General features: G+C 51.6%; 1 protein-coding gene across 5 annotated transcripts in view; it reads left to right on the plus strand.

The window, feature by feature from the left end:
- Nucleotides 1-26,571, plus strand: part of GMEB2 (glucocorticoid modulatory element binding protein 2) — a 40,505-nt gene that overhangs the window by 5,106 nt on the left and 8,828 nt on the right. Inside the window, exons 1-4 of one of the 5 annotated variants that reach the window (XM_058432944.1) lie at nucleotides 8-794; nucleotides 7,445-7,631; nucleotides 22,285-22,382; nucleotides 24,334-24,461. In XM_058432944.1, coding sequence (XP_058288927.1) covers nucleotides 7,501-7,631; nucleotides 22,285-22,382; nucleotides 24,334-24,461 — 357 coding nt within the window. In that variant the 5' untranslated portion in view covers nucleotides 8-794; nucleotides 7,445-7,500. Of the gene's footprint in view, nucleotides 1-7; nucleotides 795-5,295; nucleotides 5,820-7,230; nucleotides 7,327-7,444; nucleotides 7,632-22,284; nucleotides 22,383-24,333; nucleotides 24,462-26,571 lie in introns of those variants that run through there. The other 4 variants (XM_058432945.1, XM_058432946.1, XM_032143089.2 and 1 more) reach the window with 4 other exon arrangements.

Below are 26,571 nucleotides of genomic sequence, written 5' to 3' on the forward strand. Positions count from 1 at the left end.
AGGGGCCACCCCGCAGGCACCCGACCCGCAGGGACGCGACCCCCAGGGGCCACCCCGCAGGCACCCGACCCGCAGGGGCCACCCCACAGGGACGCGACCCACAGGGACCACCCCACTGGGACCCACCCTGAGGGACCCACCCCACAGGGACGCGACCCACAGGGATCACCCCACTGGGACCCACTCTCAGGGACCTGACCCGCAGGGACCACCCCACAGGGGCCCGAGTCACTGTAGAGCCACAGGGGGGACCTGGGTCTATGTAGACCCATGGTGGTGTGGACCCTGTTGGTCGGAGCTGATTTGTTGTGGGCCCGTTGTCAGTCATGACATGTTATGTATTTGGTTACTGTATAATTCATGCATGACTGAAAAGTCGTGACTGACTTTTCTGTTGAACCAGAATTCTCTTTCTTTGCTAACACTTCAAATATAACAGTTTCAATTACATCAGTGTTGACCGTGCCGGTCAAGAATACTAGTTTAAAAATATTTTCTTGGGCCAGGCGTGATGGCTCACGCCTGTAATCCCACCACTTTGGGAGCCCGACGTGGGCGGATCATGAGGTCAGGAGTTTGAGAGCAGCCTGGCTAACACGGTGAAATCCTGTCTCTACTAAAAATACAAAAGTTAGCCGGGCGTGGTGGTGTGCACATGTAATCCCAGCTACTTGGGAGGCTGAGGCAGGAAAATTGCTTGAACCCAGGAGGCAGAGGTTGCAGTGAGCGGAGATGGTGCCATTGCACTCCAGCCTGGGTGACAGAGCAAGGTTGCGTCTCAAAAAAAAAAAAAAGTAAGTAAAATATTTTCTCATATCTGATTTACCTAATAATTTGGAAACTCACTTCGCACTAGTGGGGAACCCAAGCGTTGGGATCAAAGCTGGGTGGGTCTTGGCTTCAACACAGAAGGGGCTGTGGAGAGGCCAGGTGTGGTGGCTCACACCTGTAATCCCGGCACTATGGGAGGTCAAGGTGGGAGGATCACTGGAGGTCAGTTCGAGACCAGCCTAGCCAACATGGTGAAACCCCATCTCTACCAAAAATACAAAAATTAGCCAGGTGTGTCGGGCGCCTGTAGTCCCAGCTACTCGGGAGGCTGAGGCAGGAGAATCACTTCAACCCGGGAGGCAGAGCTTGCAGTGAGCCAAGATTTCGCCATTGCACTCCAGCCTGGGCGACAGAGTGAGACTCCATCTCAAAAAAACAAGGGGCTGTGGAGAGAGGAGGGGGTGCTCGTCCTTGGGAAGGCAATGGGGTGAGATGCTCTGTAGTGCTGCTTCTGTGTCTAAAGAGCATTGTATCAAGGACTTGCACTATTTTCTGTGAGGTAACTTTTGTGCATACTGCTTTGAACCTTTAATATAGTTGCCATTGGAGGCTGGGTGCGGTGGCTCACGCCTGTAATCCCAGCACTTTGGGAGGCCAAGGAGGGCGGATCATGAGGTCAGGAGATCGAGATCATCCTGCCTAATACAGTGAAACCCCGTCTCTACTAAAAATATAAAAAATTAGCCGGGCGTGGTGGCGGGCGCCTGTAGTCCCAGCTACTCAGGAGGCTGAGGCGGGAGAATGGTGTGAACCCAGGAGGCGGAGCTTGCAGTGAGCCAAGATCATGCCACTGCACTCCAACCTGGGTTACAGAGCGAGACTCCGTCTCAAAAAAAAAAAAAAAAATGGGACTATATATATATATATATATATATATATAGTTGCCATTGGAGAGGCTGGAATTCAGTTTTCTGCGTGTACATTGCGTAATCCTCTGCAAAGCCCTGAAGCTGTGACGAGGACCCCTGCCTGCAGTGAGGCTGTTGCCTCTTTGCAGCTCTCTGCTTAAATGACTTTAGTTGCCCCTTATGAAAGCAGCGTCTCCTCAGTGAGAGTTAAACCCCGAGAGGTCAGCACGGGAGATCAGTAGTATTTTAAGTGAAATTTTTAATTTTTTTTTTTTTTTTTTTTTTGAGACGGAGTCTTGCTCTGTCGCCCAGGCTGGAGTGCAGTGCCGCGATCTCGGCTCGCTGCAAGCTCCGCCTCCCGGATTCGCGCCATTCTCCTGCCTCGGCCTCTCCGAGTAGCTGGGACTACAGGCGCCCGCCACCGTGCTCAGCTAATTTTTTGTATTTTTAGTAGAGACGGGGTTTCACCGTGGTCTCGATCTCCTGACCTCGTGATCCGCCCGCCTCGGCCTCCCAAAGTGCTGGGATTACAAGCGTGAGCCACCGCGCCCGGCCGAAATTTTTATTTTTTAATTTTAATTTTTTATTTTTTTGAGACAGAGTCTCGCTCTGTTGTCTAGGCTGGAGTGCAGTGGCGCGATCTCGGCTGGCTGCAACCTCTGCCTCCGGAGTTCAAGAGATTCTCCTGCCTCAGCCTCCCAAGTAGGTGGGATTACAGGCACCCGCAACCACGCCCGGCCAATTTTTTTTTTGTTTTGTATTTTTAGTAGAGACAGGGTTTCATCATGTCGGCCAGGCTGGTCTCGAATTCCTGACCTCAGGTGATCTGCCCGCCTCGGCCTTCCAAAGTGATGGGATTACAGGTGTGAGCCACCATGCCTGGCCAAATTTTTGAATTTTTGAATTTTTTTTTTTTCTGAGACAGGGTCTTGCTCTGTCACCCAGGCTGAAGTGTAGTGGCGCAATCTCGGCTCACTACAGCTTCTGCCTCCCGGGTTCAAGCAGTTCTCCCACTTCAGCCTCCTGAGTAGCTGGGATTACATGGGCACACCACCACGCCCAGCTAATTTTTGCATCTTTAGTAGAGATGAGGTTTTACCATGTTGGCCAGTCTGGTCTAACTCCTGGCCTCAGGTGATCTGCTCGAGTTGGCCTCCCAAAATGCTAGGATTATGGGCGTGAGTCACCACGCCTGGCCTAAGTAAAATTTTGAAGTGGCTTTTTTTTTTTTTTTTTTTTTTTAAAGACAGTCTCACTCTTGAGTGCAGTGGCATGATCTTGGCTCACTGCAACCTCTGCTGCCCAGGTTCAGGTGATTCTCCTGCCTCAGCCTCCCGAGTAGCTGAGATTACAGGCACCTGCCACGGCGCCTGGCTAATTTTTGTATTTTTAGTGCAGACGGGGTTTCACCATATTGATCAGGCTGGTCTTGAACTCCTGACCTCATGATCCACCTGCCTTGGCCTCCCAAAGTGCTGGGATTACAGGTGTGAGCCACCGCACCCGGCCTAAAGTGGCATTTTGTTCATGTTTGTTTAAAGTTCTTTATTTTGAATCCTAAGTCTACAACAACAAAGTTATGGTAGTGAAAAAAATTATATTTTAGAAATATGAAGTAAGTCTGTCAATGTAAACGAATTCATCATTGTAACTTTTCTGGCTAAAAGCATCTGAAGACAGTCTTCAGAGACCCTGATGCCCTAATGGGAAATGTGCCCACCAGCAGCTGGAGGGGTTCGCCTGTGAGCCCCCTTTCCCCTTAGGCGCTCTGTCCTAGATGGCCGCCATTTAAATTGAGTGACAGTAAACGGCTCATCATGTTCCAGGATGTTCTTAATTTGTAAAATTTTTTTTCCTCGTTTAAACAATACATTTTCCTTCCATCACTCATTTTCGATACCCTCCTGAAACAGGAAACGGGAAATATTTTCTTGTCTCTTGCACTTAGTCCTTAGTGCTTGTGTTTAGATGTGTTCCGTGAATACTTTGAGTAGCGTTCATGTGGAGCCCTAACTGGTGTTCTCTGGGCTCTGGGCACTGCCTCTTCTTACCCCAAACCTACCGCAGCCCTCCCCACCACTCACCGTCCACCACACTCACTGCTCTCCCAGGCCAGGATGGCGTCAGTAACGTGTGTGGGGTCTTTGCTGCGGGTGGTACCCAGCTCCCCACGGTTTCTTTTTGCTTCCTTTTCTTTGAGACTGGGTCTTTCCTTCATGATGTTTAACCACCATCCCCTCTGTTCAGATCACCTACATTTCTTGGTTCCTCGGATCTCTGGTCTAGGGTTACTTCAGAGACTGGCTGCCATTTGCGATTGGTGGCCCAGGAAGTCGTAGCTTTCTTTTCTCCCCTTTATCTTGCCTGTGGCCCTTTACCTTGGAGTTGTGTGGAGACCCATGCCCAGTTAGGAAGAAGTAGAACCCCCTGGTCCAGTGCATACCCAGACAAAAGGCAGCCTGTGGAATGGAGGAAAAGAAGCTAGGGTGGCCTGAGGACCTTTTCTCCTGAAGACTTCCTCTCCCTAAGACATTCAGAAAAATGTTCACATGCTAGAAAATGTAGGTTGAGTAAGATTTAGCAATAACCTTGAGACCTGAAGGTACATTTTGTGATCGATTGTTCAGTTTAGGGGAGTTAGTTCTGGCATTGAAGGCATAATTGCAGAGGCCTGGCTGGGCTGTGAATGCCTCCCCTTAGTGAGCGCAGGGCCAGACTCTCTGCAGGGGACCACTGCGTGCCAGGTTGCCGCCCCCCGGGGTTCACGCCATTCTCCTGCCTCAGCCTCCCGCGTAGCTGGGACTACAGGCGCCTGCCACCTCGCCCAGCTAATTTTTTGTATTTTTAGTAGAAACGGGGTTTCACCGTGTTAGCCAGGATGGTCTCGATCTCCTGACCTCGTGATCCGCCCGCCTCGGCCTCCCAAAGTGCTGGGATTACAGGCGTGAGCCACCACGCCCGGCCTCTTTTTCTTTTTTTGTGACAGGGTCTTGATCTGTTGCCCAGGCTGGAGCACAGTGGCACAACCATGGCTCACTGCAGCCTTGACGTCCTGGGCTTAAGCGATCCTCCTGCCTCAGCCTCCAGAGTAGCTGCAACTACAGGCATGCACACCACCATGCCTGGCTATTTTTTATTATTTGTTTAGCAGAGATGGGGTGTTGCTGTGTTGCTCAGGCTGGTCTCAAACCCCTGAGCTCAAGCAGTCCTCTCGCCTTGGCCTCCCAAAGTCCTGGGATTACAGGTGTGAGACACCATGCCTGGCCATGAAAATTTTTCTTTCTTTAAAAAGTTTTTATATTCTGTACTTTCTAGTCTATATCTAATCCCAATGAGTCATTCTATTATACTAGCATTACAATTTTTTTATTACAGTAAAATATACATAACATAAAATTTACCATTTTAAGCTTTTTTTTTTTTTTTTTTTTTTTTTGAGGTTTGTTTTTTTTTTCCAGGGTGGGGGGCAGGGGGGGGGTTTTGGTTTCCTGTCACCCCCGCCCCCTTGTTTTTTTTTTTTTTTTTTTTTTGAGACGGAGTTTCGCTCTTGTTGCCCAGGCTGGAGTGCAGTGGCGCGATCTTGGCTCACTGCAACCTCTGCCTCCTGGGTTCAAGCAGTTCTCCTGCCCCAGCCTCCCGAGTAGCTGGGACTACAAGTGCCTGCCACCACGCCTGGCTAATTTTTAGTATTTTTAGTCGAGACGGGGTTTCACCGTGTTGGCCAGGATGGTCTCAAACTCCTGACCTCAGGCCATCCCCTCCCCCCTCAGCCTCCCAAAGTGCTGGGATTACAGGCGTGAGCCACTGCGCCTGGCCCATTTTAACTATTTTTAAATGTGTGGTTCAGCACCATTCAGAACAGCCACAGGGATTGTGCAGCCATCACCGCTGTCCATTTCCAGAGCTTTTCATCATCCCAAACAGAAATTCTGTACTCATTAAAGAACAACTCCCTGTACCCCCTCCCCCAGCCCCTGGTCACTTCTATTTTACTTTCTTTCTTTTTCGTTTTTTGAGAGAGTTCTCACTCTGCTGCCCAGACTGGAGTGCAGTGGTGTGATCATGGCTCACTGCAGCCTCAATCTCCTAGGCTCAAACGATCCTCCAGCCCCGCCTCCTGAGTAGATGAGACTATCCCAGGTTTGTATATTTTCTTTTGGTTGTTGTAGTTTTTAATTTTCACATTTCCATTTGGTTGTAACTCCTGTTTCTATACCAAGATTTTCTTTCCACTTGGTTGAGAATTTTGCTTTGCTCTTGGAGCTGGTCCGACAGCACCTGAGAGTCTCTGGATTCTGTGTTCAGGAGCCAGCTTCTCTTGTGTGTTTGTTCCTTTGAGAATCAGACCATCTTTGCCAGGTAGTTTGATCGTGTTCTGGATGCTTTGACTACTATGCTATGGACTCTGGGTCTTGTTTAAGTTTCACAGAGAATATAGACTTTTTTTTTTTTTATAGCAAGAAATCGACCTGGTTAGGTTCAGGCTGCAAATTTTGCACCCCGTTCCTGTGTCTGTGTTGTTAGGCCAGTTTAGAGACTTTCCAGTGCACTGTGGATCTGCCTCATGCGCCATTGGGGCCTATCTGAGACCTGGGCAGTGGTCTATCCTGTAGGTCAGTTTTCTTCCCTTTGCCCTTTAGGGTCAGGACCACGTAGAGACTGTCTTGGGATGACCCAGGCGCTCACACACAGCTGTGTGCCATCTTCTCTCCTCCCCTCTCCTCTCGTGGCCTCCCCCACACTCTGACTCCAGGCACCTTGCCCTCTGGCTGGAAACCAGGGGCTTTCGTGTTCCCTGTGCTAGGTAGGGGATGGAGAGTGAGAGGGCAACAGGGAGCCCCCACGCTCTTGGGCCACCATTCCTTTAGTCAGGAGGAAGATTCCCTTCTCTCCAAGCTTTTTGGGCCAGGACAGCCATTATCACGGGGTTTTTAGCAGGGGTTGGACTTGCTGAAGGCAAAGCCAGGAAAGACAAAATAATAATAATTTTAAAACCCAGGACAGGCCAGGCACTGTGGCTCACACCTGCAATCACAGCACTTTGGGAGGCCGAAGTGAGTGGATCACCTGAGGTCAGGAGTTTGAGACCAGCCTGGGCAACATGGTGAAACCTGTAATCCCAGCTATTGGAGAGGCTGAGGCAGGAGAATCGCTTGAACCCAGGAGGTGGAGCTTGCAGTGAGCCGAGATCACGCCATTGCATTCCAGCCTGGGCGACAGAGCGAGACTTTGTCTCAAAAAAACCCCCAAAAAACAAAAAGACCCCAAAAACCAAAAAAACCCAGGGCATTTCCCTCCTCTCTTTCTGTCTTGAATGAGTTTCCCTTCCCGTTCCGCAGACCAGAGAGGTCTTCTTGGAGTGCTTTCTGCACCTGAAACTCAGTTCAGGGATTGGGGCTGGCTTTGAGTTCAGGCCAGGAGAGACGGAAGAACTGGCAGGCTGGGAGCCTGCGTCCAGGGAAGTTGCTTGGAATTCCAGGCCCCTCCTGTCCTCCTGCTCTGAGCCCCATGTGGAGGGAGTGGCTCTGTGCCTTCTGCCCGAGGGTTTCGGCTTATCCAGTGGGAAAAACGGGTGGAGTGCACTTACACCGCCCTCGGAACCAGAGCCTGGAATAGCCCTTCTGTTGCCGCTCGTTTTTGTCAGGAGGTAGCAGTCTGGGACTCAAGGGTGGGTCATTGGATCTGATTAGAGATGCCTTTGTGAGTGCTATGTTGTGTGGATGTGGAGATGACTCCATCCCTGTGCCCTGTCTTGCTTCCTCCAGGACTTGGGACCCTGGAGGACTGACGCTGCTGGCCTGGGCGTCCCCTTCCGCGAGCCATGGCGACTCCCGACGTGAGTGTGCACATGGAGGAGGTGGTGGTTGTGACAACTCCGGACACTGCGGTGGACGGCAGTGGTGTGGAGGGGGTGAAGACCGTGTTGGTGACGACCAACTTGGCCCCTCACGGGTAAGCTCAGGCCTCAGTGCCATTGGGGCTGATGGGAGCTTGGGTTGGGCTGTCCTTGGCACAGCTGGCATTAACGTAGTAAGGGACAAGTGTCAGAATTTTTCTAGTTCCAGTTCTTCTGAGACTGGACTCAAATGTGTGTGTAAGTAGAGAGCGAAGAAAAGCAGAAATGGCATGGGAACCAGAAGACCCAGCTGCAGCTGCGGGGAGGCCCCCCGTACCTGCACGGCCATGTGGCTCCATGTCCTGAAAGGCCGTGATTTCTCATGTAAGAGGGAGCGGTAGGGATGTCAGAGAGCTGCCCTTTCATAAATGAAGTGAAGAGCCAGCGATTTTCTTGACAATCTTCATGAAACTGTGAGTGTTTTCCTCCTCCTCTCTGTACCAGATGTCCGATTCAAATGTTAGTTGGCGAAAACGCTAACATTTGCCCAAACTGCCAGCTTTGTTTTGCTGCCCGTAGGTGGAACTGCTAGGAGGTGGCAGAGCTGCTCCTGCTGTGAGCCAGTGTCACTCCTGCCTTTGCTGGGGGTGAAATAAAGGCAGAGTCAGCCCCAGGCAGTCCCGGGCTGTGATCCTCATTCTTCCTCCCCAGAGGGCTCTGGGGCTCTGGGCTGGGGCAGTCTTCCCGTTGGTCTCATCCTTGCTGTGTCTCATGTGTGGCATCTTCATGCTGACCTAGCATATCACTGAGCATGAGCTTTTGACTTTCTCACCGTTTGACAGAGGACGACTCTAGACTGCCAAACCCTGCGTGGTACAGGTCAGACCTCCCATGGTGGACGGGTGTGCAGGCAGCTGCTGCCTGGGAGGACCTGGCCCTGAGTTCCTTCCCGCCTTTCTTCTCTTGCTGTGGAGGCTGTTGTTGGACCTGAGGCTTTAACCTGCCTCTTGCATATCAGGGTGGTAGAGGCTGTTCTGCGATCACAGAGCAAGACATGGACCTATGTGGGTTCCTGGTGTGAGGTACCCTGTCCTCTCCTGTCTCATCCACAGAGCTGGCGGCCATGTCTGGAAATGCAGGAGTCTCTGAGTTGGACCTCCTGCTGGATGTTCACACCTCCATTCTCCTTTTTCCTTTGTCAGCACCTTGGTGCACATCTTCCGTGTTTTCCGGGCATGTGTCCATGATGTTTCCAGACATCTCCCACCCCACACCTCCCCACTCTTGCCCAGAGGGGCAGTGCCTAAGTCCCTCCCTTGGGGCACCGTGGCCGCGGCTGCTGGGGTGGTGTCCACGTCTCCTCAGCCGAGCCCTGACATGGCCTGCAATGAGTAGTGTGGCAGCAGTGACCCTTGGTCAGAGAAGTCCATGTAGCTTTCTCATGGCACCTAGGGCTACTGCGGGGAGCCCAGGGTTATTTCTGACCTTGGGAGAGGCCGCTCTGATCCCAACTGAGCCCAGCTTTCGTGTCACCTACCCAGGCATCTGGGTGGAAGCGGCCTCGGGGTTGGCCCAGTCCCATATCCAACTCTCCTCACCTGAGCCCTGACACCGCGGCGGCAGCTGCCGGGGTGGTGTCCAGGTCACCTCACCTGAGCCCTGACACCATGGTCGTGGCTGCTGGGGTGGTGTGGTCCAGCACTGGGTTGGGACCTTCACTGTCCTCAGCTCTAGGCCTTTCTTCCTGATCTGGTCTGACTCCCCAGACGACATGTGTCTTAGTCTGCTCGGGCTGCCGTAACAAAACGCCATAGACTGGGTGGCCTGAACAGCAGAGAGTTATTTTCTTAACAGTTCTGAAGGCTAAAGTCCAAGATCAGGGTCTGCCAGGTTCCACTTTTGGGAGGACTCCCTTTCTCACTTGCAGATGGCCAACTTCTTGCTGTGTCCTCATGATGGAGAGGGAGGGAGAGAGAAAGATCTTTCTCTTTCACTTCTTAGAAGGTCACAGTCGGCCAGGCGCGGTGGCTCATGCCTGTAATTCCAGCACTGTGGGAGGCCGAGGGAGACAGATCACCTGAGCCCAGTTCAGGACCAGCCCGGGCAACATGGCAAAACCCCATCTCTACAAAAAACACAACGCACCACCAGCTGGGCATGGTGGTGAGCACCTGTAGTCCCAGCTACTCAGGAGGCTGAAGCAGGAGGATCACCTGAGCCCGGGAGTTGGAGACGGCAGTGAGCCGTGACCGTGCCACTGCACTCCAACCTGAGTGATAGAGACCCTGTCTCCAAAAAAAAAACCACCAGAAGGTCAAAGTCTTACTGGATGAGGGCCAATCTATATGACCTCATTTAAATTATCTCCTGAAGACCCCATCTTTAAATACAGTCACCCTGGGGGTGAGGCCTTTAACATAGGAATTTTGCGGGGGACACAGTTCAGGACAGCGCCTTCCCCTAGCTCTCAGGGTCCTGTAGGCAGGGGCCTGCCTCTACCTCTCAGGGTCTTCTGCCAGGTGGGGCTGAGGATGGCATGTAGTGGGTGGGTGGGTGTGGGACATCTTTTGGTTGCCCTCCTTTCCCTCATTCCTGCTGGCAGAGGTAGTTGATGTGCTAGGCCTCTCGGTGTAGGGATTTGGAGTATAAACTGAGCATCGGTAGTCTCCCCACGGCCAGCTCCGCCTCTCATCTGCGCCTTGCTGCTCTCTGCGTCTGCGCGCACCTCCTGCCCCTCGCTTCTGGGTTTACCCTTTGGAAGCTCTTCCCTCTGCATTGTTGTGATGACTTCCATGAGGAGCCCATTCACGTGTGTGTTATTTTTATTTTTTTTGGGATGGAGTCTCACTCTTGTTGCCTAGGCTGGAGTGCAGTGGCGTGATCTCGGCTCACTACACCCTCCGCCTCCCAAGTTGAAGTAATTTTCCTGCCTCAGCTTCCCAAGTAGCTGGGACTACAGGTATGCGCCACCACGTCCAGCTCATTTTTGTATTTTTAGTAGAGACGGGGTTTCACCATGTTGGCCAGGCTGGTCTCAAACTCCTGACCTTAAGTGATCTGCCTGCCTCAGCCTCCCAAAGTGCTGGGATTACAGGCGTGAGCCACTGTTCCTGGCCCACATGTGTGTGCCTGATTTGCCATTTTATCAGGAAGTTTGTACAGCCTTTAAAAAATTAAATATAACCATTTTTATTACAAAATATATATGGTAGAAAATTATTTCATAGCTAGAATTATTTAGAAAGAAAAAGAAAATTAGAAAATACTGATAAGCAAAAATTACAGAAGGCCGTATCACTACTACCTAGAGGTTCTTTTTTTTTTTTGACGGAGTCTCGCTCTGTCGCCCAGGCTGGAGTGCAGTGGCGCGATCTCGGCTCACTGCAAGCTCTACCTCCCGGGTTCACGCCATTCTCCTGCCTCAGCCTCCGGAGTAGCTGGGACTACAGGCGCCCGCCACTACTCCTGGCTAATTTTTTGTATTTTTAGTAGAGAGGAGGTTTCACCGTGTTAGCCAGGATGGTCTCGATCTCCTGACCTCGTGATCTGCCCGCCTCGGCCTCCCAAAGTGCTGGGATTACAGGCGTGAGCCACCGCGCCCGGCCCTACCTAGAGATTACTACTGTCAACACCTTAGAATAGATCTTTCCAGATGTTCTGTTTATATCAAAACATATGAATTTTTCTTTCCTTAAACCTTTTTATTGTTAAACTCATGTACATGTTGGAAAGCACCCCAGGTGCTCATGTTCCGCTGAATGAACCCCCGGAAAAGGAGCATGGGGCGTCGCCGCGCCATGGAGCCCTGCACACGCCCCTCGTGTTCCCACCGTGAGACCCCACTGTGCACACGGCTTTCATTCTGGTTTGGCTTTAGTTAATGATCTTTGTCTTTCCATGTTGATGAATTTTCATCTCTTCTAATATTCAATTCAAATTTAAATTTCTTCCTATGTTGGCCAGGCCTGGTGGCTCCTGCCTGTAATCCGAGCACTTTGGGAGGCGGAGGTGGGAGGGTTGCTTGAGCCCAGGAGTTGAGACCAGCCCGAGCAACAAAGTGAAACCTCGTCTCTACAAAAAATACAAAAATTATTTGGGTGTGGTGGCATGCACCTACGGTCCCAGCTGCATGGGAGGTTGAGGCGTGAGGATCGCTTGAGCCCGAGAGAGGTGGAGGCTGCAGTGAGCCGAGGTCATGCCACTGCCTGGGCGACAGGGTGAGATCCTGTCTCAGAAAAAAAGAAAAGTTTCTTTCCCCCCAAAGTGGCTTTTACTGTCGGTTTGTCCAAGCCGGAGACCATCCCATTTAGTCCTCATATTGCCCATTAGCATGTCACTCAGAAAAGTCTCTTTTTCATGAACTGGCTCAATGAAGAGACTGGACCAGATGTCCTGCAGATGCCTTGCTGGGTTCAGAGGATCACAATTCGCTACAGCAGCTGAGTCGTGCCCAGGCTCCAGTCTACAAAGCCAGGGTGTAGGGACCAGCCCCACAGGGTTGGTGGGTTTTCTCCTCGTGTGTGGAGACGAGAGAGTGTAGAAATAAAGACACAAGACAAAGATAAAAGACAGCTGGGCCTGGGGGACCACTACCACCAAGACGCGGATACCGGTAGTGGCCCCGAATGCCAGGCTGCACTGATATTTATTGGATACAAGACAAAGGGGCAGGGTAAGGAGTGTGAGCCATGTCCAATGATAGGTAAGGTCACATGGGTCACGTGTCCACTGGACAGGGGACCCTTCCCTGCCTGGCAGCCGAGGCAGAGAGAGGGAGAGAGAGAGACAGCTTATGCCATTATTTTTGCTTATCAGAGACTTTCAGTACTTTCACTAATTTTGCTACTGTTATCTAAAAGGCAGAGCCAGGTGTATAGGATGGAACATGAAAGCGAACTAGGAGCGTGACCACTGAAGCATAGCATCACAGGGAGACAGTTAGGCCTCCAGATAACTGCGGGTGGGCCTGACTGATGTCAGACCCTCCACAAGAGGTGGAGGAGTAGAGTCTTCTCTAAACTCCCCCAGGGAAAGGGAGACTCCCTTTCCCAGTTTGCTAAGTAGCAGGTGTTTTTCCTTGACACTGACGCTACCGCTAGACCGTGGTCCGCTTGGCAACGGGCATCTTCCCAGATGCTGGCGTTACCGCTAGACCAAGGAGCCCTCTGGTGGCCCTGTCCGGGCATAACAGATGGCTCACACTCTTCTCTTCTGGTCACTTCTCACTGTATCCCTTCAGCTCCTATCTCTGTATGGCCTGGTTTTTTCCTAGGTTGTGATTATAGAGCAAGGATTATTATAATATTGGAATAAAGAGTAATTGCTACAAACTAATGATGAATGATACTCATATATAATCATATCTACGATCTATATCTAGTATAACTATTCTTATTTTATGTATTTTATTACACTGGAACAGCTCGTGCCCTCGGTCTCTTGCCTCGGCACCTGGGTGGCTTGCCGCCCACACCAGGGTCCATCTGATGGAGTGGGTGTTTCCCAGTCTGACAAATGCAGGGCGGCCTTCACATCCTAGGGGCTCCCTTTACCCTGCCCTGCTCTGCACTCTTCCCTCCCCCTCCTGTCCAGACCACCCACATTCTAGACTCTCACACCCAAAAGAAGTCATGAACATGTCACAGGAGCATCAAGGACACTGGAGTTACCCATTTGAAGTGTGGAGAGTTCAACATTAAGTAAATTTTTATTGATAAACAAAAACGGGCCAGGCGTAGTGGCTCACACCTGTAATCCCAGCACTTTGGGAGGCCAGGGTGGGTGGATCACTTGTCAGGAATTTGAGACCAGTCTGGCCAACATGGTGAAACCCCGTCTCTACTAAAAGTACAAAAATTAGCCAGGCGTGGTGGCGGGCGCCTGTAATCCAGCTACTTGGGAGGCTGCAGCAGGAGAATTGCTTGAACCGGGAAGATAGAGGTTACAGTGAGCCGAGATTGTGCCACTGCACTCCAGCCTGGGTGACAGAGCGAGACTCAGTCTCAAAAAAAAAAAAAAAAAAAAGGAAAAATGTTGTAGTAATAAAATCCTGCACAGCTGTCTGCGTACACAGTTGTGGCTTAGAGCTGTCCTCTGTGGGTGTCTTGCCAGCTGGTGGCAGTGACGGACCAGGGCAGTCGCAGACACAGGCGCACGGCTGGCACAGTGCCCTGGAGGCTGGTGTCCCACTTGCTGCCTTGGTTTCCTGTGGTCACTGTGGAAGGCGGCTCCTGTGGGTTAGCTTTGCTTTGTGAACACTGAGTAGCAGCTTTTTTTCTAGGATGTTAAAAGAATTTGCTCACATCTTATGCTTAATTTAACTCTTTTAAGAACAGTGAGTAGACAGGAAATAATTGCCAAGTTCTCTTGCTTGCTCTGTTTATGATTGTGTCAGTTTTCTTTTGCTATTTAAGAAAACACCCAATGGCAGACACCTGTAGTCCCAGCTACTTGGGAGGCTGAGGCAGGGGAGTGCTGTGAACCCAGGGGGCAGAGCTTGCAGTGAGCCAAGATTGCGCCACTGCACTCCAGCCTGGGCAACAGAGTGAGACTCCGTCTCCAAAAAAAAAAAAAAAGGAAGAAACCACTCAAAACTTAGTGGCTTAAGACAAGACATAGTTATTATTTCTTTTAATTCGTTTGGTTGGTTCGTGGTTCTGCTGGTCTCGGCCGGCCTCACCAACCCGTTGTCAGCTGACAGCTTGGCAAGGACCTGCTGGTCTGGGTGGCCTTGGCCACAGGGGTCTCTGGAGGCAGGCAGTCTGAGGCACAGATAGGTTCGGCTGGGTGTCTGTAATCTTACACCTGGAGGCCTGGACTTCTTTGCCCGGTAAGTCCACAGTTGCAGAAGAAAGTGGGCCTCCTGCTCGCTTCTGTTGCCTTGATTGATGCAAGTGACATCGCCAAGCGCTGGTGCAAGGGCGGAGCTAAGACTGCCTCTTGGTAGGAAGTTACAAAACGTTGTGATCATTTCTGTGGCCACAGAATGACATTTCCATTCATCTGCCTCCCGCCTTTTCCTGGGCCTTCCCAGCTCACCCCTTACGGCCACATCGGGTCTGGGTGCGGCCGGGGCTTCCTAGTTATGGCACATCTTGATCCAGAGACAGGTGAACTAAAACCTCGTGACTTCCCTCCCCTACTGAGCGTGCTGTGGTGGACAAGACAGGAGCGGCTCCAGGGCACGTGGCCTGTTCGAAGGCACCTCACTGATCCAAGATGGGGCAGGGCGGCCCTTTGGCCAGATGCGGCCAGAAAGCTTTCTAAGATGTGAGGGAAGAGTGACGACCATAACCCAGGTTGGTCTTTATTCTGAGACCATCTCTTTTTTAAATTTTCTATTTTTTATATTTTTTCCTTTCTTAGATCTCTGTGGGTCAGAACCATTTTTTACCTTGACAGAGTCTTTTGCCAGTGGAGAAACTGGAGACATGAAATGATTTTTTGTTTTTCGAAACAGAGTCTTGTTCTGTTGCACAGACTGGAGTGCAGTGGCACAGTCACGGCTCGTGGCAGCCGTGATCTATTGGGCTCAAGGAATCCTCCTGCCTCAGCCTCCTGAGTAGCTGGGGCTACAGGCATGTGCCACCACGCCCGGCCCCGTGTAGATTTTTAGTACAGTGCTGGGACTACAGGCATGTGCCACCACGCCTGGCTAATGGGGTCTCGCTATGTTGCCCAAGCTAGTCTTGAACTCCTGAACTCAAGCAGTCCTCCCACCTCAGCCTCCCAAAGCACTGGGGTTACAGGCTTGAGCCACCACGTCTGGCCGATGCAAAACAATTTGATCCCCTGGAGACTGCTTGTTTGGAGTAGAACCGTCCAGCTCTGCTGTGTCCAGAGTGTTCCTTGCAAGATCACACCAGTCAGATGTGTTTCCTTTTTTTTTTTGAGACCAAGTCTCACTCTGTCACACAGGCTGGAGTGCAGTGTCATGATCTCAGCTCACTGCAGCAGCCTCCACTTCCCTGGTTCAAGTAAATCTCTTGCCTCAGCCTCCTGAATAGCAGGGATTACAGGCACCCGCCACCACGCCTGGCTAAATTTTGTATTTTTCGTAGAGACAGGGTTTCACCATATTGGCCAGGCTGGTCTCGAACTCCTGACCTCAAGTGACCCACCACCTCGGCCTCCCAAAGTGCTGGGATTATCGGCATGAGCCACCACACCCAGACTGTTTCCTCTCTTTTAAATCGCTGTGGTGTAAGGTCCTGCCAAGGTTTCCTCTGCCTCATGGCACAGTGGCCCCTTCCACACACAAGAGCCGGGTCTGGGATGGCATTTGTGCCCTTAGCCTGTGCCCTCTCCCCATGCAGAGGCAGCGCCACGTGTCCTAGGCTGGAGACAGCAGTGCTTGTTTCTGGCAGTTTCTGAATTAGCCACGCTTGCAGCCTAACAAACCACCACAGGGCTTGGTGGCTTAAAGCAGCAGACACTGGTCATTTCTTAAGGTTTTCGGGCCTGGGCTGGTGCTGCTGGGCCTTGCCAGGGGGTCCAGGCTGGGCTTACTTGCATATGCGGGCTTTGGTGGGCTGGCCGAGGCTCTGCATGTGGTCCTCATCTGCCAGGACACCTGCCTGAGTGTGCTTAGCAGGAGGAGAGCCAGAGTCCTTGTAGGGCCTCGTCATGGCCTCTTGGTCAAAGCTTGTCAAAGGTTGGCCCAAAGTCAAGTGGAGGGGGTAGGAAATAGCCCCCCGTCTTGATGGAGGGAGCCATGAAGAACCAGAGGGCATTTTTCAGTCCGCGGTTGCTTTGCCAGGACGCCAAGGCTCTGCCCTTGTGGGGCAGTCCCTTATGGGGCAGTGGAGAGGCTGCATGCGCCTTCTCCTCCGAGAAGGAAACCCCACATGGCAGCTGAGGCAGGGCTGTCTTGAAGGACTTAAAGATCCTCTTCTTTTCTGTGGGGAATTATATCTGTTATTCTACCAGCTGGAAATTGAGACTTCCTCTTGCTACATGTTTTTTTTGTTTTTTTTTTTGAGACGGAGTCTCGCTCTGTCGCCCGGACTGGAGTGCAGTGGCGCAATCTGAGCTCACTGCAAGCTCCACCTCCTGGGTTCACGCCATTCTCCTGCCTCAGCCTCCCGAGTAGCTGGGACTACAGGCGTCCGCCACCACGCCCGGCTAATTTTTTGTATTTTTAGCAGAGATGGGTTTTCATCATGTTAGCCAGGATGGTCTCGATCTCCTAACCTCGTGATCCACCTGCCTCGGCCTCCCAAAGTGCTGGGATTACAAGCGTGAACTACCACGCCCGATCACTACGTTTTTTTAAAAGACGGGGGAGTAGAAGCTAGTTAACAACTTCATGGGTGCTGATTCCTTTCCCGGTTGGTATTTTGGTGGGAGCTTGGGAGTGCTGCTCACTTATGAAGCCTGGTGGGGCTGCCTCTCACCCCCGGCCGTGCCATGGCAGTGGCCACGTGTTGGAGGGGACGGGCCCCTGGTATGTAGCCAGCAGCTTGCACAAACATTTACTTTAAGTAAAGTGGACACTTTTCAGATGAAATTTGAACTGCAAATGCCAGTTCATCCACGTCCCACCTGAGTGCTGTGGAGGGCTCTGTTGTTCTGCAGGGATAGGGTCCCTCCTGCGGTCTGTGCTCAGTGCAGTAGGTGAATCTGCAGGTGCAACAGGGGCGCCTCTGAAGCTTGGGGTGGGGGCCTCATGGTGCCCCATCTGCACAGCCCTTTGGCCCCAGAGGCCATCTCTGTGGAGAGTTCCTGGCTGCGTTTGCACGTGGCCTGGGTTGGGTTTGCTGTGTGCCTGTGACCCCAGCTTGTCAGGGGCTCCCCAGCCTCTCTCCTCCCAGTCTTGGGGCTGGGTCCTGGCCAGCTGTCGTGTGAAGGGCACGTGATCCTGTTCTGTCGTTCTCTCCACCGTCCAGAGTTCTGACTCGAGAGGCCGGCTTCCTCCTCGGAGTTCGGAGTTCAGGCACCCTCCTGGGAGCTGCACTATTCCCACTTTGTCTTATTCTTCACATAGGAGTCATTCTCAGTATGTCCCAAAGACCAGACTCCATCTTCGTAGTTTTAATCAACTCCCATTTCTCACATGGTTTGAGGTGAGATACAACTTTGAGAACTGGAGAGTGGTGAATTCTCTGGGCAGAATTTATTTATTTATCAGGAGCTCCAGAGCAGAGATCACGGACGAGCAGGAGCAACAGACCAGCGGTCCCGCTCCCCTCCCTGGGCTCTGCGTGTGCCTGCGCTTGGGGACTCGCTCTGAGCTACATCAGTCAGACCTTCCAGGAAGTTAGATGCCAGGGCTAACTGGGGTAAGGCTGGGTGGAGACTGTGCTCCAGCTCTGACCACAAGAGGGGCCAGGTAGGCAGGACCTCAGGCGCAGTGCAGGCCACCAGGAAAGGGGCTGCCAGGGCAGGCATGGCTCAGCAAGGTGCTGCCGTGTTCAAGGCTAGGCCCACGGCCCTGCAGCCCCTTCTCTCTGCCATCTTGCGAAGCCCATTCTCCTTTCAACCCTCCAAGCTGAGCCTTTGCGTTCGTAGCCTCCTCTTCCCTCATCCCCAGCCCCTTCTCAGTGCCCCCCGTCCCATCTTCTCCAGGGGTCTCTGGCAGATCTGTGGGTGTTTTCCAGCCACAAGTGGATGTCCATGCCACATTCTGCACTGCGAGCCAGCGCTTGCTGGTTCCCGAGGCCTCTCCCAGGACCTTGCCTTCTCTGCTGCTGCTTGGACAGTCAGGCCGTCCCTTCTAATCCCCTGCTCAACCAAGGCTTGGCTAATAATTTCGACATCTGGGCTGGAGCCCCCACTGCCTCTTTGCTGAGCTGCAGACCCTCTCTGAAAGATACATACTCTGGGGCATTCACAGAGCACAACACTGCGGACTGCAGGAAGGAAGCAGCATGGCCCTTCACAGCAGCAGTGGCCGTCAAGGCCTGTGGAGCAGAGGAATCGCGGGCACGGTGCCTCACACCTGGAGTCCCAGCACTTCGGGAGGCTGAGGCGGGTGGCTCACTCGAGGCCAGGAGTTCAAGACCAGCCTGGGCAACAAAATGAGACCTACAAAAAAAAAAAAAAATTAGCTGGGCGTGGTGGTGTGTGCCTGTGGTCCCAGCTATCCAGGAGGCCGAGGTGGGTGGATTGCTTGGAGCCCAGGAGGTCAAGGCTGTTCCAAGCTGTGATTGAGCAACTGCACAGGGGAGACCCTGTCTCAAAAAAAAAAAAAAAAAAAAAAAGCCAGACTCAAAAAAGGGCATGGCCTATACTTTAATTTATGTAACATTCAGAAGCAGCAAACCTAGTTGGCCAGTGGCTGCCCTTGGAGGGAGAGCCCAGAGGGGACAACAGAGGAGGGACAGCTGTGGGCTGCTGCGTAGGTGCTCAGTGCACTTCCCCCAGGGTCTTCTGGCACCCCAGCACTTCCGTGTGCAGGTTACACCTGGGCCAAGATGACCCTGCCAGACACCAACGGGGTATCCCACAGTCGCCCCAAATTCTTCCTGTCCTGTGCAGCTCTGCTCACCGTCTTCTAGGCCAGTGGCTTGGCCACAGTCCCCAGCCCAGAACCAGCAGGTCTCCAGGTGCCTCCCTGTCCAGGGTCTCTGTCTCCTTGGCCCTTGGTCCCCTCTCCGTGGGTGTCCACACTCGGGCTCCTCACCCAAGTGCTTTTTTTTTTATTTTTTTTTGATATGGAGTCTCACTCTGTCTCCAGGCTGGAGTGCAGTGGCGCGATCTCGGCTCACTGCAACCTCCGACTCCCTGGTTCAAGCGATTCTCCTGCCTCAGCCTCCCAAGTAGCTGGGATTACAGGCACACACCACCGCACCCAGCGAATTTTTGTATTTTTAGTAGAGACGAGGTTTCACTGTGTTGGCCAGGATGGTCTCGAACTCCTGACCTCAGGTGATCCGCCCACCTTGGCCTCCCAAAGTGCTGGGATTACAGGTGTGAGCCAGCACTCCCAGCCCTGAGTGTGTGGTTTTTTGTTTTTTTTTTTTTGCTTTTTTTGAGATAGTGTCTCACTCTGTTGCCCAGGCCGGAGTGCAATCGCATGATCTTGGCTCACTGCAACCTCCACCTCCCGGGTTCAAGTGATTCTCCTGTTTCAGCCTCCCGAGTAGCTGGGACTACAGGTGTCTGCCACCACGCCCGGCTAGTTTTTGTATTTTTAATAGAGACAGGGTTTCGCCATGTTGGCCAGGCTGGTCTCAAACTCCTGACCTCAGGTGATCCACCCACCTCAGCCTCCTAAAGTGCTGGGATTACAGATGTGAGCTTCCACACCTGCTGTGCATGTGCATGTATTTTGTTTTGTTTTGTTTGAGACAGAGTTTCGCGCTGTTGCCCAGGCTGGAGTGCAGTGGCGCGATCTTGGCTCACTACAAGCTCCGCCACCTGGGTTCGCGCCATTCTCCTGCCTCAGCCTCCCGAGTAGCTGGGACTACAGGTGCCCGCCACCACTCCTGGCTAATTTTTTTTTTTGTATTTTTAGTAGAGACGGGGTTTCACCGTGTTAGCCAAGATGGTCTCGATCTCCTGACCTCGTGATCCGCCCGCCTCAGCCTCCCAAAGTGCTGGGATTATAGGCGTGAGCCACCGCGCCTGGCCGGTGTGCGTGTGTTTTTAAGCAAACTTCTGGAAGTTTAGAAGTGCACACATCATACAGTTGGCTGTTAGGAGGTGCACAGCTGGGAACCCCACCCAGACCTCTCCCAGCTTGTCCACATCATCTCTCCAGAGGCAGCTGCCCGCACAGGTTCCAGAAACTGGAGACTGGTTCCCTGTTTCAGACAACCCTCATGCAAGTGCAGCAACACCCTGTCTGCAGGATTAATTTCTAGAAATGGAGGTGGAGTCAGAGGGGCATGTTTCTAGAAATGGAGGTGGGTCAGAGGGGCATGTTTCTAGGCTGCAGGTGGAGTGCCCTCCTCATAGCTCTCACCAACGATGCCATTGGAGTCCTGCGTCCTGGGCCGGCACCACCACCCCAAGACTCTCCCATACACGTGGTGATGCTGGTTCCTTTCTGTGGGCTCTCTAGGGGAAAGTGGCCTCCTGTGCTGGTTTCTGTTTGCATTTCTCATGAGTGTGTTCCCAGGGTTTCTCCAGGGCCCCTGCTTGCGGCCTTTGCGTTTCCCTGTTGTGCTGTGACATTGGTCTGGAGTGCAATGGTGGGACCTCTTTATGTCATATCAGGAAATTAGTGGTTTGTTGTCCTTATGTTTTAATCATTTTACCACCAAGTTCTTCCTTTTCTTAAAAAATTGTTGTGGTGGCTGGGCACGGTGGCTCATGCCTGTAATCCCAGCACTTTGGGAGGCTGAGGCGGGAGGATCATGAAGTCAGGAGATCGAGACCATCCTGGTTAACACAGTGAAACCCTGTCTCTACTAAAAATACAAAAAATTAGCCAGGCATGGTGGTGGGCGCCTGTAGTCCCAGCTACTCTGGAGGCTGAGGCAGGAGAATGGTATGAACCTGGGAGGCGGAGCTTGCAGTGAGCCGAGAGCCACTGCACTCCAGCCTGAGCGACAGGGTAGACTCCGTCTAAAAAAAAAAAAAAAAAAAAAAAAATTTGTTTGTGGTGTTTTTTTTTCCTGGCATTGAAAGTTTTTATTTTTATATTTTAAGGCAAAGTTATCTTTGTTTTTATTTCTTGGTTTTGTATTGTATGAGAAAACCCTTTGTCACTTTGAAACAAGCAAAAAAAACTATTTTTTTCCTTCTAATACTTTTATGGTTTCGTCTTTTACCCTTTTGTCTACAATTTAGTTTGTTATGAGGTTGGGCCATAGTGACTTTTCTTATAAAAGTTTGTATTTTCTGATAGTTTCTATAGCCATATGAAGTAATTATCGTGGAAATAAAACACTTTATATTAAAGACAGAAATGGAAGCATAGAATCCTTGCTGGGGCACTCGCTGCCTCCATGAATCCTGCTGGTTTCAGCTGCTGGGTTTTTTTTTTTTTCCCTGAGACAGAGTCTCGCTCTGTCGCCCAGGCTGGAATGCAGTGGTACGATCTCGGCTCACTGCAACCTCTGTTTCCAGGGTTCAGGCGATTCTCCTGTCTCGGCCTCCCAAGTAGCTGGGATTACAGGTGTGTACCACCACGCCCGGCTAATTTTTGTATTTTGGGTAGAGATGAGGTTTCACCATGTTGGCCAGGCTGGTCTCGAACTCCTGACCTCAAGTGATCTGCCCACCTCAGCCTCCCAAAGTACTGGGATTACAGGCGTGAGCCACTGCACCCAGCCTCACCTGCTGGCTTTACCTGCTGGGTGCTGTTCTGGGTGCTCGCCACCATGAGCCACACACAAAACGTGTGATCTCGAGACCAGCTTGTCCCCATCAGTGCTCGGACCTGCGCAGTCTCTGCCATTTCTTTTTTTTTTTTTTTTTAATTTTGACGGCATCTCACTCTGTCACCCAGGCTGGAGTGCAGTGGTGTGATCTTGGCTCACTGCAACCTCTGCCTCCAAGGTTCAAGTGGTTCTCCTACCCCAACTTCTACAGGCATATACCACCATGTCTAGCTAATTTTTGTATTTTTTTTAGTAGAGATGGGGTTTCACCGTGTTGGCCGGGCTGGTCTCGAACTCCTGACCTCAAGTGACCTTCCCACCTCAGCCTCCCAAAGTGCTGGGATTACAGGCATGAGCCACCGCACCCGGCCCCTCTGCCATTTCTGAATTAAATTAGAAAAGTGTAACAGGTCAGCAAAGCGCTGTCAGGAAAATAGTGCCCTGCAGGTTGTGCCCTCCGGGATCCTGATTCTATTCTCTCCTCCTTTCACTTCACCAGGGGCGACCTGACAGAAGATAACATGGAGACAGAAAATGCAGCAGCGGCAGCTGCCGCGGCCTTCACAGCCTCCTCCCAGCTCAAGGAAGCCGTGTTAGGTAGGAAGCCGTCTTAGGTGGGAAGTTTGCCTTCGTGCCGCAGTAGGGACAGGACAGTCCTGCAGTCAAAATGACGAACAGCCAGAGATATACAAGGTCTTCGTTCGGGCTGATTCCCAAGCTGTGTGCCCTTAGGAGTGAGAGGCCAGGCCCCAGGGCCCCCAGGTGGGGCCTGCCATGTGTCTGTAATGACAGCCCTTTCTCTGCCCATGGCTAATAGGAGAGCAAAGTCACTTGGCCCCAAGTTTGCAGCTCTCTCCTCTTTGGGATTTTGTTTTCTTCTCACTGTTTCAGTACTCTTGTTTTGCCTGTGTCTTTATTATAATGATGAGTGAATGGTAGTAAAAAAGGTTTTTTTGTTTGTTTGTTTGTTTTTTTTTGAGACGGAGTCTCGCTCTGTCACCCAGGCTGGAGTGCAGTGCCGCGATCTCGGCTCACTGCAAGCTCCGCCTCCCGGGTTCACGCCATTCTCCTGCCTCAGCCTCTCCGAGTAGCTGGGACTACAGGCGCCCGCCACCACGCCCGGCTAATTTTTTTGTATTTTTAGTAGAGACGGGGTTTCACCGTGGTCTCGATCTCCTGACCTCGTGATCCGCCCGCCTCGGCCTCCCAAAGTGCTGGGATTACAGGCGTGAGCCACCGCGCCCGGCCAGGTTTTGTTTTTTGAGACAGGGTCTTGTTCTGTTGCCCAGGCTAGAGTGCAGTGGCACGATCACTGTTCACCATAGCCTTGACCTCCCAGGCTCGGATGATTCTCCCACCTCAGCCTCCTGAGTAGCTGGGACTACAGGCATGTGCCACCACACCCAGCTAATTAAAAAACTTTTTTTTTTTTTTTTTTTCAAGAAATAGGGTCCCACTGTTGCCCAGGCTGGTCTCGAACTCCTGGCCTCATGTGATCCTCCAGCCTCAGCCTCCCAAAGTGTTGGGATTACAGGTGTGAGCCACTGAGCCTGGCCAGTAAAAATTCTGTTTTTTTTTTTTTTTTTTTTTTTTTTTTGAGACGGAGTCTCACTCTGTCGCCTAGGCTAGAGTGTGATGGCATGATCTCAGCTCACTGCAACCTCTGTCCCGCAGGTTCAAGCAGTTCTCCTGCCTCAGCCTCCCAAGTAGCTGAGATTACAAGCGCATGCCACCATGCCCAGCTAATTTTTGTATTTTTAGTAGAGATGGGGTTTTGCCATGTTGGCCAGGCTGGTGTCAAACTCCTGACCTCAGGTGATTCACCCACCTGGGCCTCCCAAAGTGCTGGGATTACAGGTGTGAGCCACCTCACCTGGCCCAGTAAAAATTCTTTTTTTTTCTTTTTTTGAGATGGAGTCTTGCTCTGTCACCCAGGCTGGAGTGCGGTGGTGCGATCTCGACTCGCTAGGAGGTTGCTCCACCTCCCAGGTTCACGCCATTCTCCTGCCTCAGCCTGCCAAGTAGCTGGGACTACAGGTGCCCACCACCACGCCCGGCTAATTTTTGTATTTTTAGTAGAGACAGAGTTTCACCATGTTGGCCAGGATGGTCTCGATCTCTTGACCTCGTGATCCGCCCGCCTCGGCCTCCCAAAGTGCTGGGATTACAAAAATTCTTTATAACACTCTTAATATTTTTCTTTTGCCTGAGATTAAAGGCCCTAGAACCTTTAAAACCTTAGGTTTCCCTAGAATTGTTTCAATTAAAATTTAATTTTATTTTCCTAAGTGGCTCTTCAGTTGAACCATAGTTTAATGGAATTCTGTTAATGTAACGATATTTAAATCTGTTTAGTGAGTTTAACCCTGAAACTCTAACGGTACTGATGGGCATGCCCTGCCCACCTTGGCTCTATCTCAGGCCTTCCTGGATTTTAATTTTTGGTTTCCATGTTGGTAGCTATTTTCTGCATTTTCAGGAAATGCTTTGAAGAGGTTGTAACTGATTTTCTGCTTTTACCCTTCCCTGTCAATGTGCCTGTGAGAAGTGAAGATGGCTGAAGAGGGGGAGAACCTGGAGGCTGAGATTGTGTACCCCATCACCTGTGGGGACAGCAGAGCCAACCTCATCTGGAGGAAGTTTGTGTGTCCTGGCATCAATGTGAAATGTGTTCAGGTGAGCACAGGCTGCGTTCAGGGCCCAGGAGAGAGGCCTCATGGCGTCTGTGACTGCTTCGGTGGTGCAGCTGTGCCAAGTGCATCCTGAGGCAGGGTCTCCAGGGCTGGGGAGAGTGAAGGAGGCGTGGGAAGAACCTTCAGGAAAAGGAATTTGCTGTGGCCACAGTGCACTGTGGCAGGGAGCCTGGGAGGCCCTCCCACCGTGTGGAAGAGGCTGCCCCTGGATAAGGAGCTTTACCCAGCAGATCCAGTGAGAGCTGCTCCAAAAAGACTGCCTCCTTGGTAAGGATTAGGATGAGTGGGAAAGGTCTTCTCTTTCTGACAACACTGATAGGTCAGGTGCCCAGGCTCACCTGTGCTGGAACAGCCGAAAGTGCCAGTGAAGACATTTCCATAAAGCATCTTACAGATGCTGCCTCACACGGGCTAAGAAAGAGGAAGTGCTGAGGCCTGGGGACCTAATAGTGACAGAATTGAGAGGCAGATGGGGTGCCGTGCCCAGCTTTTGCCCTGAGAGCCTTGGCCTGAGCTTGGTTTTCCTAGCCTTGCAGGGCTGGAAATCAGAAGACAAAGCCCAAGGCCTCCTCGAGGTGTGTGTGCTGGGTGGGGGGTGGGGACTGTCCCTTCCAAAGCTGGCACCTCCAAGGGTGAATCCACCGCGTACTCCCATACCTCCTGTCCCCAGCACAGGGAAGGAGACACCCCCTTGAGGATTCATAGGTGGCCTGGATGGTCTGAAAGCCTCAAGCTGAGAGTGTAGTTATCAGTGGCTTCCAGCTGGCAGTTCCCCCAGGAATCTGACAGAAACAAACAAAAAATACTTTTTGGAAGAATTCACCTTTATCTCGGGTTTCGAGTAATTTCCGCAGAACCCTGGACACACAAGAAGCAGTGCTCCTGGAGCAGAAGCCGCAGAAGCCACAGAAGCCACAGGCCACACAGAAGCCACAGGGAGGCTGGGAGGCCCTCCCACCGTGTGGAAGAGGCTGCCCCTCCTGGACAGAAGCCACAGGCCACACAGAAGCCACAGGCTGCAGAGTCGGCCCTGCAGCAGCCTCAGCTGTTGGGGTTTTAAGGCTTAGAAGATAAAATCGTTATATTTAATAATTTATTTTAAGAAATAAAAGAGGCCAGGCACCATGGCTTAACACCTGCAATCCTGACACTTTGGGAGGCCGAGGCAGGAGGATTGCTTGAGCCCAGGAGTTCAAGAGCAGCCTGGGTAACATACTGAGACTCCAGTTTCCTCTTAAAAAAAAAAAAAAGAGAGCATGAGTAAAGCATAAGTAGATTCTGCAGAAACACAACTAGAGATAGGATTGAAATTCAACACTTAGTGGATAGGTCTTTAGCAGATTAGCCATAGCTGAAGAGAGAATTAGGACTGGTAAATAGAAATAAAGCGATTTATTCAGGAAGCACGAGAGTCGAACACATCTATTTGAGTTCTGGAAGGAGGAGAGAGAGACTGAGAACTTTCATAAGTGAGGAAGAGTGGTCCACAGTGCGAGGGCCCTGACTGACTCCAGCCTGGATGAAGACCCCACTGCCAGATCTAGGGTGGCTTTTAGCATCCAAATAAATAGTGATAGTCATGGGTCATCACTCGAGTAAAATAAGATCTATGAGTCTGTATACCTATCTCCATATAGTTCATGTTATTTATTTATGTTAGATACATGCATAGAGAGAAGTAAAGCGTGGGAGGAATGGTGGGGTCAGAGTCATGAGCAGGTGCTCAGACTAGTTTCAGAGCATCCCTGTAAACCACACAGCCATTGCAGACATCAGTCGTAGCTGTGGTGGGAAGGCTGGCAGGTGCCTCCTTAACCCAGCCATCCATCTTCACATCATCAGGCTCGGACAGACCTCCCCGTTGAGCCTCCTGCTGTAGTGAGCGGGAGTTCTGTGGTGTTCTTCCAACAGTTCATAGTCTGACTCTACTCATGAGAAAGCAGCAGACACATGGAGGGACAGCCTACGTAACACCTGACCCACAAGCTCCAAAAATGTCAAGGCGAAGAAAAACACAGACAGGCTGAGAAGCTGCTCCATCTTTTTTTTTTTTTTTTTGAAACGGAGTCTTCCTGTGTCGCCCAGACTGGAGT

The sequence above is a fragment of the Hylobates moloch genome, unplaced genomic scaffold (assembly GCF_009828535.3).
Source record: "Hylobates moloch isolate HMO894 unplaced genomic scaffold, HMol_V3 SCAFFOLD_21, whole genome shotgun sequence".
Lineage (NCBI taxonomy): Eukaryota > Metazoa > Chordata > Mammalia > Primates > Hylobatidae > Hylobates > Hylobates moloch.